Raw genomic sequence first — 14,609 nt, 5'->3', positions numbered from 1 at the left:
GACTCTTCCTGGCGAGTTGCTTCCTGGAAAACTTTTGTCTATTTGACGCTTCTAGTTTTACACGACGATTGCTTAGCTTAGTTGCCACGCTGGCTTCCTGCTTCATCCTCTGTCTCGCTGTCTCGTTTCTGTGGCTGGGTCGTGAGCTGCGCGTTTGTCGCCTGCCTTTTGTGCTGCGGATGATTTGTAGCATCAGCGTCACGTGACAATGGCCGAGAACACGACTCTTGTGAGGCGATGCGAGGCTGTCCCAAGAGCGGGTGCGGCAACTAGCAACCAGGCGGTTCCGATTTGCATTCAGCCAGAGACAATGTTGTTGCTGTTGCATGGCGCACGCGTAATTGTCACTCTGTGAACTGTGACTCCAACTACGACTTCGAGTCTGTAGAGTGCTTGTTGTGCCTTTCTACCCACCCGCGTCTCTCGTTCCATGTGTCCATTAAGTGCGATTCGTAACCGTCACCTGGTTGTTACTGCTATTGTGGTTGCCCCGTTGCTATAGCTGTGTAGCTGTTGCTGCGGTGTTTCGCTGTTTAGGTTTTGGCATGTTGAAGCGTTGAGCCTTTAACATTTTTATCACGTTCGATTCGCACATGTTTTGCATACCCCGCACATCGCATTGCACACACACTCACATATAAAGATTGCCAGTTCCCAGTCGCATCATTCACATTGTCCATCCCCCAATCTGCGACTCGACTCGACTCGCTCGCTTGTTGCATCTCCCACTTGCTGCATTTCCGACACGAGGCTGAGGACGAAAGCCGCGTGATGGCTGCGACGCTTTGACATGCATTTAATTGCCTCTCTCTCTCGCGTCGAATGGTCTGTGTCTCCTCCTTTGACTCTTCTGCTTTGCGGGGCCCTTAAATCCGCTTCGGCAACAATTAAAATTGACACATTTCGTTGCGTTTCGTTGGCGGTTCGCCTTTGATTTGACTCTTTTTAGTCTTTTTTTTTTGTAGTCCTAACTGCATCTGCATTCTTCTCGCTTTGTGCTTGGTTCTTTGTTCTTTGCGTTTGCGTTGGCGTTGCACGTTGCAACATATAAATCTCAGCTAAAGAAGCTGCGGCACATAATGCCACAGTTGTTGTAATTAAGCAATTCCACCGCAAGCAAATGACGCGAACGCTTAGCCCATTGCTGCCCCACACCCGCTTTGCCGGCTTCGTCTCTACAGCAGCAGCTGCTGCAAAGCAGATTAAAGTTGATACAGCTGACAGCTGGTTAAGAGTGTGGGGAGAGACAGAGATGCATCATCATCCTCTGGTGGCACAGCAGTTGCTCCTGCTATAAAAGTACACAACAAATCATGCGCCATTTTGGCGGTTGCCATTTTTGTAGCAATTCCGTGCATAATTTGGTGGTTTGCTGGTTACCGAAATGAAACCACAGCAGCAACATCAACAGCAGCCGTCGTCGTTAGTCCCAAAAGTAGTGTGGTGTCCACTCTCTTGTCCAACTACGACGACCACAAGTATGGGATATCGGGGATGGGGAAAGGAGACCATCCTGCGTAATCTTGGCGGGGCATAAATCTCGTGACTGTCATTTTTGTGTCTCCATTTTGGCGACCCAAACAATATTTTCAATGTTTTTATTTTATGAAAAAAAAAGCAGAAGATACCCACACACACACACACCAATTCACTGAGGGCTGCCCTAAAGAGTAAGAGGGAGACAAAGAGAGAGAGACTGACACCGAGATGGAGGCAGCAACAAAATCTCCTTCTTGTTTTATGCTCAGAACGGTTTTTGCGGTTTTGCATATTAAATTCTTATGCGAAGAGTTTCTTCTGCAGCACAGCCTCAACCCATTCCTTCCTCTCTCTCTCTCGCCGCTCATCCCTCTCTGGTGGCCAACTTGGATGGCTCACATTTTTCTTCAGTGATTTTCGGGGCCGCCAACTTGGTCGGAATGCATAATTTCTTTTTAATGCCATTGCCATTGCCAATGCTTCTTGTCTTCTACTTTTCCTCCCTCTCTTCATTCACTCTATCTCTCTCTCTCTCTCTCTGGGCTCACCTTTTTCTGCTTTATTCGCCAAAGAACGAACGCCTGGGAATAAGATGCAGTTGCTGACGAAAGACGAGAGATGAGAAGAGGAAAAAGGAGGAAGGCAACGAATGAAATTTTTAAATGTTTGCTGCCTTCGTAATCTTGAAGTATGAATTATTGCTTTAAGATTGGATTTTCAACACTGTTGTTGAGATTAAGATACGCGGACACGGGCAGCCCAAGTAGAGCGACCCAAACCCGAAACCAAAACTCCAACCCAGTCCGAAGCGGAATCCCAAACAGACTCAACGACACAGACCCTCTTCTTAATACATAACGAAAATATAATCTGTAATTGCCTTCTGCGTTTATTTGCAATTCGCAGGTACGCGAGGATGCCGTCGTGGGCCATGTGGTGGGCTCGATTAGTCCCAACGAGCGAGCCGAGTTGCCTCAAGTGAGTGGCAACGGCAACAGCTTGGATGACCAGCTGTGCGTCACCTATACACTAAATCCCCTCACCAAGGACATCATCGAGGGAGCCTTCGACATCGACAGGAATACAGGCAATCTTGTTGTCGCTCGCCAACTCGATCGCGAGCTGCAAGCCGAGTTTCGATTAGAGATTCGTGCCTTAGACACGTCTGCGAGCAATAATCCACAGAGCAGTGCCATCACCGTCAAGATCGAGGTGGCTGATGTCAATGACAATGCTCCTCATTGGTCTCAAGATCCCATTGAGCTGCAGATCAGCGAGTCGTTGCCCATCGGTAGCATTATCTACAATTTCACGGCCACCGATGCAGATTCTGGCACCAACGGAGAACTACAGTATCGCCTACTGCGCTACACGCCCATCTTGAACGAAAGCCAGGAACAGACAGCGCCGCTTTTTGCCCTAGACTCGCTCACTGGATCACTTAGCCTTCAGTCGCCTTTAGACTATGAGTCACTTAAGGAATATCTGCTCATAGTTCAGGCTTTGGATCAGTCGTCGAATGTTACAGAGCGTCTGCAGACCTCAGTCACTGTTCGTCTACGAGTTCTGGATGCCAACGACAATGCGCCACAGTTTGTGGTGCCAGCCACAAACGGGGGAAGCTCAGCTATAGTTTACCTCAGCGATTCCACTCGCATTGGTGAAGTGGTTACCCACATCGTGGCTGTCGATCAGGATGCGGCAGAGAATGGTCGCGTTACCTACGACATTGTCAGTGGCAATGGCGAGGGTCGCTTCCGCATCAAGCCCCAGACTGGAGTGATTGAGTTAGCCAAAACACTGCCTCCTGCATCGGAGCAGCTTGACAAAACCAGCCGATTTATGCTGACCATTCGCGCTAGCGATCATGGGGCTCCTGCTCCCATGCAGACTACACTCAGTCTTCAGCTATTGATCCAGGGCAGCCACAGCAACCCGCCGCGATTCCTACAGGCTGTCTACCAAGCAACGATCCTCGAAAATGTTCCAAGCGGAAGCTTCGTCTTACAAGTGGCAGCCAAGGCATTCCACAGTGCCGACAATGGTATGAAACCGAACAATACTATATAAACACTGCACTACTTTACACACTTCTCTGTACATCTGCAACTACTTTATTGCTTCTCTTTTTTATATCTGTACAAAAGCACCTTCACTATTCATCTGCATAATTTTCTTATTTTATAAGTTTCTATTTAATTTTCCATCTCTGTACAAATTCACTTTTAATTTTAAGTAATAATGTTTTGGCTATCACTATTATCTATTTAATACTAAGTTATTAAGCGGTTTGGATATTTGTAATCATATAAATTAATTCATTTAAAATACATTTAAATGCTTCACTCAATTTTTAACACATTTAAGCGGTAATTAGGGTTTTGTTCATCAGCAGTTTGAGTCCTTAGTCTTCTATATGTCGTCCTGATCTGATATGGCTTGTCAAAGTTAGAAGTATTTAAAGTTGAGAAAATCATCTACATTTAAGTCCGCAGGACGAAAAGGACATGCACTATAAATAATGTAATTGACATATCCTGATTCTGCAGATTCCAAAATGGTATGGCTCGTCGTGATCGGCCGCCATTTGACAAAGTTATGATCATTCAAAGATCGCCTAAGAAATTCAAATGGTAACGGCCGTTTTTCGTTGTTTTAGCCGGCGGGCAATTTTGAATTTAGAAATTTTTTGATTCATCTGCTTGCTAATATTTATGTTCGCCTGGTATTTGGGACTAAATTTTGGCCCTCGCTGGGGCACTCTGGCAGCTTCAGGTGACCGCCATAGGTGTGTGTGTGCGTGTGTATGTGTGAAAATGTGCGCTTGTGTGTGTGAGTATACGTGTGAGTGCGTATATGTATGTGTGCGGCCTGCGCGAACTCGAAATCAGAGCATTTTGCCCAATGAAATACCAGGCGAACAGAATCAGCAGCAAGTGGATGCTGATTTAAACGGCCGTTAAATTTGAATTTTCGAATTTTGAAATTGCAATTTATCAAGGAAGCGTAAATCCGCAATATCTCAGGACTCCGTGGGCCGATCAGGGTCAACGATACCTCGATGAACTCACAATAAAGTCACCAATCGATTTTAGTCATCGATAATTATCGAAATTTATCGATAACTTGAATTTGCAAAATATACAGAATTTCTTAAAAAAGCGACTATGTTGCTATATTTCGAACATCTAGACATCGATTATGAGTAGGATGAATGAAGAATTAATTTGATAGTATCACTTTTGGTCATTTTTATGATGGAAACAATAAAAACTAACAATGTAGTAATTTTATTTATACAACTGACAATAACAATTATAAAATACTCGAAAATCATAATGATTAGGCGTGTACTGATCGGATGCCGTTTAACAATAGTAATAATAGAAAATACATAAAAATCAACTTAAAACGGGCTTTTAAGCTTAGTATCTCTGATATGCAATAGCCGATGAGGGACATCCACAAACGTTTATCTCATTATTAACGTAATAAGCCTTATTCACAGTTATCAAAAAGTATTCCATTCAAAAATGTAGATATTACATGTCACTGCTTGTTGCTCGTGATGAGTAGAAAAATATTACATCAAATTTGGAGTGGTTGCTATCATCTCATAATCGGCTTATATTCTGCTTGGCATGGGCCTAGGCCTGAAATACAGATAAAAAGAATAAATGTTTAAATGTACTATAAGGCATAAATTACATTTAAATTTAATTTAATAATCCGTGTATTTTATTCTACAGCTAATCTAACGTATGAGATACCTAAAGGCGTGGCAAATGACCAGTTCCACGTCGACTGGCAACGTGGAATTGTCACGACCCGAGGCAAATTCGATCGCGAATCTCAAGCGCGATATGTTTTGCCAATTTACGTGCGTGATGCCAATCGAATGGCAGTCTCTACGGCTTCTGCGATACGGAAGCAGCGCTCCTCAGACAGCACCATGGAGGCGGCAACTGGACAACACTTTGACGTGGCAACGATCATCATCAGCATTGGCGATGTCAATGACAATGCACCCGAGTTCCGGCCCGGTGCCTGCTACGGTCTTTCGGTGCCGGAGAACAGCGAAACCGCCATTATTCACACTGTTGTGGCCAGTGACATGGATGAGGGTGCAAATGCAGAGCTGGTTTACAGTATTATTGGTAAGTCTTTGTTAGCAATTATAGCATTGACTTTGACTGATTCGCGTGCCTTTGAATTTTATTCTTTTTAGGAGGCAATGTGGGCAACAAGTTCAGCATTGATGCTCGCACCGGCGAGTTAAGTGCTCGACCCTTGGATCGTGAGCAGCAGTCTCGCTATACACTTCAGATACAGGCCTCGGATCGTGGTCAGCCCATCAGTCAGCAGGGCCACTGCAATATCAGTGTGTTTGTCGAGGATCAGAACGACAACGAGCCGCGTTTTGAGCTGTCCAAGTACGTGGCCAGTGTGCCGGAGGATGGGTCCATTGGCAGCAGCGTGTTGCGCATCAAAGCCACCGATGCGGATCTCGGTGTCAATGCGAGACTTGTCTACTCACTGGCCAACGAGACGCAATGGCAATTTGCCATTGACAGCCAGAGTGGACTCATCACCACCGTTGGGTAAGTTACCAACAACAATGTAGAGTCTATAGTACATTAAAGCAGGGGCTAAATGGTGTTGTCCTTGGGTCAATGCAACGCGACATCTTATCTGCGTGCCAGATCTTGAGACAAGGACACCGAAAACATTGAAATAAATTCGCAGCAAATGCTACAAGTACCCACATCCTACGCAGCAAATAAGCAGCGACAATCCCAAACCGCAGTCGGAATCCTCCTGCGCCTTCGTCTATAAATAGTACATGAAGTGTGTGTCTGTGTGAGTGTATGTGTAACGCATATGCATAAAAAGAGTTGCCAATGGTTTGTTGTAGCTACTCGTAGAGTCTGATCTGGGCCCCCTCTGGTGCAAATTTATGCTTATTGACAATCAATGATGACAACAATTGCTTGTTCCGTCTGATAGCAGAGAGCGAAGGGGAGAGATGGATGGAGGAGTGCGTCACTAGAACTCAGTTCCGGCCAGAGGCAGAGATAGAACTTCAGCTCAGAATTCGAGCGATCGAGAGATGCCCCCGCTACAGATGCCTTTCGAGCACTTGAGTTGACAGTAGCGTTCGGTGTTTGGCCATTTATACAAACGCGATCCGCTGTCATGTACCAATTTTTATCTTGCGCTGATTGTCGGCAAACAATAAAAACGAAATCCCGCCACCAAATACACAAAAAACCCAAACAGAAACAGAACAGGACCAGCAACAGAAACAGCGACTGAAACAGATACAGAGAAGGAGCAGCAATCGAATAAAGAATAAGAGGAGAGCGACAGAGAGGAGCTTTACCACATGGCGAGGAATTGTAGAGCGACGACAGACAGACGGACGAAAAGATAGATAGACAGAGAAGCTGAGGACAGAGAGAGGGTAACTGGCATACGGGACAAACAATTCGTGACGTTGTTGTTAGTCTTGGACGCTCGTTTGCTCGGTCGGTCGCTTGCTTACTTGTGCTTTGCTTGCTTGGGCGCTTTCGCGGTCTTGGTCGCGGAGATTCCGCTGTTTGAGCTAAATAAAGTCAAGCTCAAGCAAAAAACAGAATCGCAAAACACAACAGGAAAGAGAATGCAATACTTTTATTGCAGACAATTATATACCCTACCAAAACCTCTCGACTACATTAGGTGCAGTTAACCTATAAACTCTAGGAATTAAATCTAATCGAATTTTCAATTATAATTTAATTAAATTTTAGAGAATCAGAGAGGAAAACTAATATGCCGAACTATTTAATTTGCTATAATTTAATGCATTAATGCATCCTGCCATCAAATGTAATCCATAAAACGGATTTGTTTAATTGGGATGAAATAGGCACGAAATTAAAATATCCTCGATTAAAGGGTATCGAAATGTTGCTGCTGCTTGTCCAGGCTCTCTGTTGCTAGTTCCTTTCTTTTGTAGTTTTTTCTTGCTCGTTTATATTTTTTTCGCTAAATGTCTCGCCAACTGACTGACGGACGACTTGACGAACTGACTGACTGAACGGCTGACGATGGACAAGCGACTAGGCGCAATTTGAGGCTGTTTCTTCGTTCGCTTGTTGCTCTGTCTGATGATCAACAAGCGCAGCCGACAATGACAACAACAACAGCGACAAGTAGACAGAGCAAGAAAGAGAGAGAGAGACAGGGAGGAAGGGAGACAACTACACAATCTGAAAACTGACCCTTGAAGCATTTTATCTTTTGTTTTAAATAGACAACAGACTCCGACATCAACTGTGACTTGGATTCCAACAGCGGCCCAGAGACTGAGCCCCAAATCAATGTCTGTCCAGAATTACACTGCGAATGCTTTGTGGCGTTTCTTGCGTCTTCCACTTTGACTGATTCAATTCATAAAATGAGAGGCTCCATCTACATCCACATCAACTGTGACTTGGGCTACAACTGGGATGAGCTTGTAATTTGCTAAATTCGTTTTATTGGCCGACATGCAAGCGTAGGCAAGAACTGTGCTTGCTCATTCCCGGTTCCCTTTACTATAGTTTATCTGGCTTCGGCTAGGATTGTAATCATTTTGGTTTATTATTTGTGGCAGAATACCACAATAGTTGGTGGTTGCAAGTGATATAGCGTGCCGTGTGCAGTCAGTTTAATCCCACCACAGCGGATCATTTGCCGCCAAGGTAACATACAAGCAAATGACTTAATTACCTGCTCTGCCCTTCCCTGCCGCCTGTCTTCCTCCTCCCCATTTTACATCTCCATCGCCACATGCGACTGAGAATGCGAATGTGCATAAAAATGCGAATGTTGTGGATTAATTCCACATCATTTCGTGTAGCTAATTGTTGCTAGGATCACTCGTCCGATTAGGCAGGCATTCTCCTTCTGCCAGCGGGAGACTAATTAGTGTCGCTAAAGATTCATTCTGATCCCCTTCTCAGTCGTGACGTCCGTCTTTGAGTTTGCATCTCAGCTTTAGTATTTAGTAGTTAGTAGCCACTAATTGATTTATTTCCCAACCTCTTTTCTCCCAAACAGGAAATTGGATCGTGAACTGCAGTCGAGCTACAGCTTCATGGTACTGGCCACAGATTGTGGACGCTACGAGGTTCGATCTGGCAGCGTGTCCGTTCAGATCAACGTGCTCGATGTCAACGACAACAAACCCATCTTCGAGCGTTATCCCTACAGCGGGCAAGTCCCCGCTCTTATCCAGCCGGGTAAAACACTGCTCACAGTGCAGGCTCATGATGCCGATCTGGGCTTGAATGGTGAGCTGCTCTACACTCTGAAAGCGGACAGCCAACTGGGTTCAGCTGCGATGCGTGCCAAGTTCCGCATAAATCCCAATACTGGCGCCCTCAGTGCTACGCAGAGTCTCGCCAGCGAATCCGGCAATCTGCTGCAGCTGGAGGTGATTGCGCGCGACAAGGGAAATCCACCACAGAGCAGCGTCGGTCTCATCGAGCTGCTGGTGGGCGAGGCCAGTCGAGGCTCTCCCGCTCTTCATTTCCAAAACGAAACCTATCGCACCAAGCTACAGGAGAATTCGCCAACAGGCACGCGACTGCTTCAAGTGGCTGCGGTACGAAGCGACGGACGCCGACAGAAGGTGAGCTTCTCTTTTGGCGCTGGCAACGATGAGGGCATCTTCTCCATCGACGCCAGCACTGGCGAGATTCGGGTAGCTAATCCTATGCACCTGGACTACGATCGCTTTGCCAAGCCCACGCTGGAGCCACTCTCTCGAGGCAGAGCCATGCACTACGAAGAATCAGGCGAACAGAGCGAGCAAAAGGAAGCCGAGGAACAGGTCGATGGTGAGAATGGTTCGCGCAGTCAACGAGCCTTGGCCAGCTCCTCGTTTGCTTTGACCACAACGCAACCGCATGAGCTGCGCCTTGTGATTGTCGCTCGCAGCGTGGAAGCTCCTTTCCTGTCGAGCTACGCGGAACTTGTGGTCGAACTGGAGGATGAGAACGACAACAGTCCGCAGTTCTCGCAGCGGCAATTCGTGGCCACCGTTTGGGAGGGCAACAGCAAGGGAACTTTCGTTACCCAGGTGCAGGCCTTTGATGCGGACGAAGACGCTAATGCGCGACTTCGCTACCACATTGTGGATGGCAACCACGACAACGCCTTTGTGATTGAGCCCGCTTTCAGTGGTATTGTGCGTACGAACATTGTGCTCGACCGCGAGATCAGAGATGTCTACAACCTGAAGATCATTGCCACCGACGAGGGCGTACCCCAGATGACGGGCACCTCGACAATTCGCGTGCACATCGTGGACGTCAACGACAACCAACCCACGTTCCCGCCCAACAACGTGGTCAGCGTCAGTGAAGGTAAGTGCTGAGTCCATTCTAAGACTCCCTTTGATCATTCTGTTCAGCAAATAACTCCATTCCAAGTTCGTTTTCACTAACCCGCCTTCTTCCCTTTTATGAACTTTCCTTCTCTTCTACAGGTACCGAGCTGGGCGCTGTCATCGCCTCCGTTTCGGCAAATGATGTCGACACCTATCCCAGTCTGACCTATCGCCTTAGCAGCGACTCCCCCGTTGAGGCAGAGAACCTGGCCCTTTTTGGACTCGATCGCTACAGCGGGAAACTTGTGTTGAAGCGCAGTCTCAACTACGAGGTACAGCAAGAGTATCAGCTTGAGGTTATTGCCTCCGATGCGGCGCACGAGGCACGCACCACGTTAACAGTTCGCGTGGCCGACGAGAACGACAATCCTCCCATCTTCCTGGCACAAAAACCTCCCGCCTACTTTGCTCTGCTGCCAGCTGCCTCGGAATTGGCAGACAGCGCATCAATGGATGTGGAGCTGTTGACTGTGAATGCCACGGATGCAGATGCCGAAGGACGTAACTCGCAGATCAGCTACAGCATCGAACCTCCCTTAGCCGGCTTCAGCGTGCAGGCCACAAGCGGCATCGTCTCGGTTAACATGAGCCAACTGCCAACTGCAGAGTCCAGCAGCGGGGATTACTTTGTGCACATCTTTGCGCATGATGCGGGTAAGCCAAGGCTGAGTGGAGCAACGTTGCTGCGCGTGCAGCCAGGAGACATTGGTTCGGGTCGTACGCAGTTCTTGCAGACGCAGTACAGAGCGCAGATCAGCGAGTCAGCCACAGTTGGCTCGGTGGTTCTGCAGCTGGGCCAGGATGTCAAGGATCAAACTTTGAGCATTGCTGCGGGCAACGAAGAAGCCGCCTTCGAGCTGCTGCCTTCCAAGGCGATTGTGCTGGTCAAACATCTCGATCGGGAACGCAACGATTTTTACAAATTGCATCTGATCCTGAGCCAACCCACAGCAGGATCAAGCTTTGCAACAAACTCCAATTCGAGTGCTGGCATCACAGTGTTTGTGAGTGTGCTCGACGCCAACGACAATGCGCCCATTTTCGATCCGAGTGCCAAGTACGAGGCAGAGATCAGCGAGTTGGCTCCGCTGCGTTACTCCATCGCCCAGTTGCTGGCAGTCGACGCGGATCAAGAGAACACGCCGAACTCCGAGGTGGTCTACGACATCAGTTCCGGCAACGACGAGCACATGTTCACCATCGACTTGATCAGCGGCGTGCTGTTCGTAAACAATCGCCTGGACTACGACAGCGGGGCAACCAGCTACGAGCTCATCATTCGCGCCTGTGACAGCCACCAGCCACGCCCACTGTGCAGCCTGCAAGCGTTCCACCTGTCGCTGCACGACGAGAACGACAATGCACCGCAATTCCCGCTCTCCGAGTACGTGCACTTCCTGGGCGAAAACGAACCAATCGGCAGCTCTGTGTTTCGCGCGCATGCCAGCGATCTGGATCGCGGTCCCTTTGGGCAGCTCAACTACAGCTTGGTGGCGGCCACAGACGACGACAGCTCGTGGCGTTTGTTCCGCGTCGATGCCCAGTCGGGCATTGTCAGCTCCGGTGCGGTGTTCGACTACGAGCAGCGACAGCGCTACCAACTTCAGCTGCAGGCCAGCGACATGGGCGGCAGGAGCGCGCGGGTTGCGGTGCGCGTCGAGATCGAGTCGAGGGACGAGTTCACGCCACAGTTCACGGAGCGAACGTATCGCTTTGTGCTGCCAGCGGCGGCCGCATTGCCGCTGGGCTTTGTCGTGGGCCAGGTGATGGCCACAGATGCCGATAGCGGCGTGGATGGTCGCGTTGTCTACCAATTAAGCGCGCCACACGGCCACTTCAAGGTGAATCGCAGCAGTGGCGCGGTGCTCATCAAACGGAAACTCGACGACAGCCTCATCGACGATGGCCGCGATATCAGTTTGGTGATCTCGGCCTCGTCGGGTCGCCACAACTCGCTGACGAACATGAGCGTCGTGGAGATCGCCCTCGACCCGCTGGCGCATCCCAACACCAACCTGGCCTCGATTAGCATTCCAGGTGCGGGCAGCTCTTCCTCTGGCTCTTCAGGTGGTAGCCTCAGTGACTGGATCGTGGGTCTGCTTGTCTCGCTGCTGCTCATTCTATGCGCCGCAGCGGGCATCTTTCTCTTCGTCCACATGCGCAGTCGACGGCCCCGAAATGCTGTCAAGCCGCATCTCAGCACCGAGACGGTGGGCGTGGGCAACTCCAACAGTTATGTGGATCCCAGCGCCTTTGACACGATTCCCATACGCGGTGGCATGACGGCAGCAGGAGTTGCGGTCGGAGTGGGAGCTGGTGCTGTGGCCTCGGGTCAGTTTGCGCCACCCAAGTACGACGAGATTCCGCCTTTCGGACCGCATGCGGGCAGCTCGGGCGCAGCCACCACCTCCGAGCTATCGGGCTCCGAGCAGTCGGGTTCAAGTGGACGCGGATCGGCAGAGGATGATGGCGAGGACGAAGAGATCCGTATGATCAACGAGGGACCGCTGAGTCATCGGGCGGGCGCAGGCGCTGGCAGCGACGATGGACGCATCTCGGATATTTCCGTGCAGAACACCCAGGAGTATCTGGCCCGCCTCGGCATTGTGGACCACGATCCCAGTGGCAGCGGCGGCGGTGGTGGTGGGGCCTCCAGCATGGCGGGCTCCAGTCATCCCATGCCCATGGCTATGCCCACACTGCACATGTTCGACGAGGATGCCACAGCTCGCTCCGACATCACCAATCTCATCTACGCCAAGCTGAACGACGTCGCCGGTGGCGCGGGATCGGAGCGAGGTAGCAGCGCGGATGATGCAGCCACAACGGCGGGCAGCATTGGCACCGTGGGTCACGGTCATGGCCATGGTGTAATGGCCAGCTACGGCGAAGTTCCAGTGCCCGTGCCAGTCGTCGTCGGGGGCAGCAATGTGGGTGGTTCGTTGAGCTCCATTGTGCACAGCGAGGAAGAGCTGACGGGCAGCTACAACTGGGACTATCTGCTCGACTGGGGACCTCAGTATCAACCACTCGCGCATGTTTTCTCCGAGATTGCTCGCCTCAAGGACGACACCATGTCGGAGCACAGCGGTCACAGTGGCAGCGGCGCTTCATCCAGTGCCAAGAGCAAGCAATCGTTGGCCCACTCGTCGCACTCCTCAGCAGGCGCAGGCAGCGTCGTGCTCAAGGCTCCACCACCCAGCACACACATTCCTCCGCCTCTGCTGACCAATGTGGCGCCTCGAGCCATCAATCTTCCTGTGCTCGGCAATTCCGGAGGTCTTCGACTGCCGCCCCATCTCAGCCTCGCTAATCTGCCGCGTTCTCCCATCGGACACGAAGCCAGCGGTGGCTTCAGTACTTCCTCGGCCATGTCACCCTCATTCTCGCCCTCCCTCTCCCCACTGGCCACGAGGTCGCCTTCGATTTCCCCGCTTGGTGGACCGCCCACACACATGTCGCACGTATCCCTGCCCCGCCACGCCCCTCAGCCGAGCCAGCGAGCCAATGTGGGCACGAGAATGTAATCGAATGAAGATGTAATCGTAATGTAATCAGTGTGATCACCATTAGAGCGTAGTGTAGTCGTAGTGATTGTCCCCAATTAGATCCCTAAGTTAGTGCCACAGACTTAAGCAATGGAGCGCAGCTGTACATGCATAGTATTACCACACACACACACATTCTTAAACACACACACACCTGGGTGATGTCACAATCCTCTGATCCTGACTATTTCAATGATATTTATAAAAGTTATTTCACTTCAACAATGTAAACTGGTTTCCTTCTTGAAAACTCCCCAAACTATTTGTGACATCACTTTCATAGGAGTCATTTATCAGACAAAGCTCACACACACACCCAATACACACACACATTAACTTTTGTTGTACATATAGTAGGATAATATTAGTATATAGCATATCATGTAGATCGACCACAAAGCCAACAAAGACTCTCTGAAATTCGCTTGGTTGACTCGCCCTGCAGTGCGTCGTCAACTTGGCAAACGAACAGACAACGAACCAAGCCAGCCATAAGTTGTAAGCATTTCATAGAACGCGGTAAACGCTAGAACTAAGTGTTAGTATTTTAGATCTAGGCAATAGGACCAACCATTTAGCTATATATATATATGTTATGTAGAAATGAAATCAAGTGCACTTGCCCATTAAACATTATCGAAATCAGCATCACAATCGAAATCATAATCAGCATTTAAATCAACATCAGCATCGCATGTCTGCCTCCATTCGCATTCCCATTAAAATAACAAAACTGAAAGAGAGCGAGAGAAAAGAAGAGAAGAGGAATTTGTATAAAGTTGTTTTTAGTAATCATTGGAGAGCCCTTGTAAATGTTTATTCGTATTTAAGATCCATTTCATAGTCTACTATAGCAACGTATCCGTAACGTATTTGTACCCTCGTATTCAGTGCTTAAGTTAGTCCCTACTTAAGTTAAGATTCACTTCAGAGAACGAAGAGAGAGGAGAGGAAGGAGAGTGCGTGTGATGCTACTTGTATAATTGTTTACGATTTAGCAAAGCTGTAAAAATATCGATAAGTCCAAGAGTATGATAATGTATGCACTGCTCCCGTCTCTCTTTTTTATAATAAGTTGTAACTAGTTGGTAATAGCGAAAGAAATCAACCGAAATAATTAAACATATTAAATAAAAACGAAAATAAAAAATCAAAATACATAT

The 14,609-nt window shown here is 48.7% G+C and overlaps 1 protein-coding gene and 1 long non-coding RNA gene across 6 annotated transcripts in view; one reads left to right on the top strand and one right to left on the bottom strand.

Annotated features, from left to right (window-relative positions):
• The window catches only part of LOC132785310 (protein dachsous), a 75,412-nt gene extending 60,805 nt beyond the window's left edge, over window positions 1-14,607 (top strand). For all 4 annotated transcript variants that reach the window (XM_060791470.1, XM_060791390.1, XM_060791549.1 and 1 more), the window contains 5 exons: window positions 2,386-3,523; window positions 5,229-5,636; window positions 5,708-6,080; window positions 8,566-9,875; window positions 9,998-14,607. In XM_060791470.1, coding sequence (XP_060647453.1) covers window positions 2,386-3,523; window positions 5,229-5,636; window positions 5,708-6,080; window positions 8,566-9,875; window positions 9,998-13,425 — 6,657 coding nt within the window. In that variant the 3' untranslated portion in view covers window positions 13,426-14,607. The remainder of the gene's footprint in view (window positions 1-2,385; window positions 3,524-5,228; window positions 5,637-5,707; window positions 6,081-8,565; window positions 9,876-9,997) is intronic.
• LOC132785638 (uncharacterized) overlaps window positions 14,089-14,609 on the bottom strand; it is a 48,002-nt gene continuing 47,481 nt past the window's right edge. For both annotated transcript variants that reach the window (XR_009632341.1, XR_009632340.1), the window contains one exon: window positions 14,089-14,179. This is a non-coding gene — a long non-coding RNA (uncharacterized LOC132785638). The remainder of the gene's footprint in view (window positions 14,180-14,609) is intronic.

Source organism: Drosophila nasuta, chromosome 2L, assembly GCF_023558535.2.
Source record: "Drosophila nasuta strain 15112-1781.00 chromosome 2L, ASM2355853v1, whole genome shotgun sequence".
Classification (NCBI taxonomy): domain Eukaryota; kingdom Metazoa; phylum Arthropoda; class Insecta; order Diptera; family Drosophilidae; genus Drosophila; species Drosophila nasuta.
The sequence above is the reverse complement of the archived record's forward strand: the minus strand, read 5'-3'. Positions and strand labels throughout refer to the sequence as shown.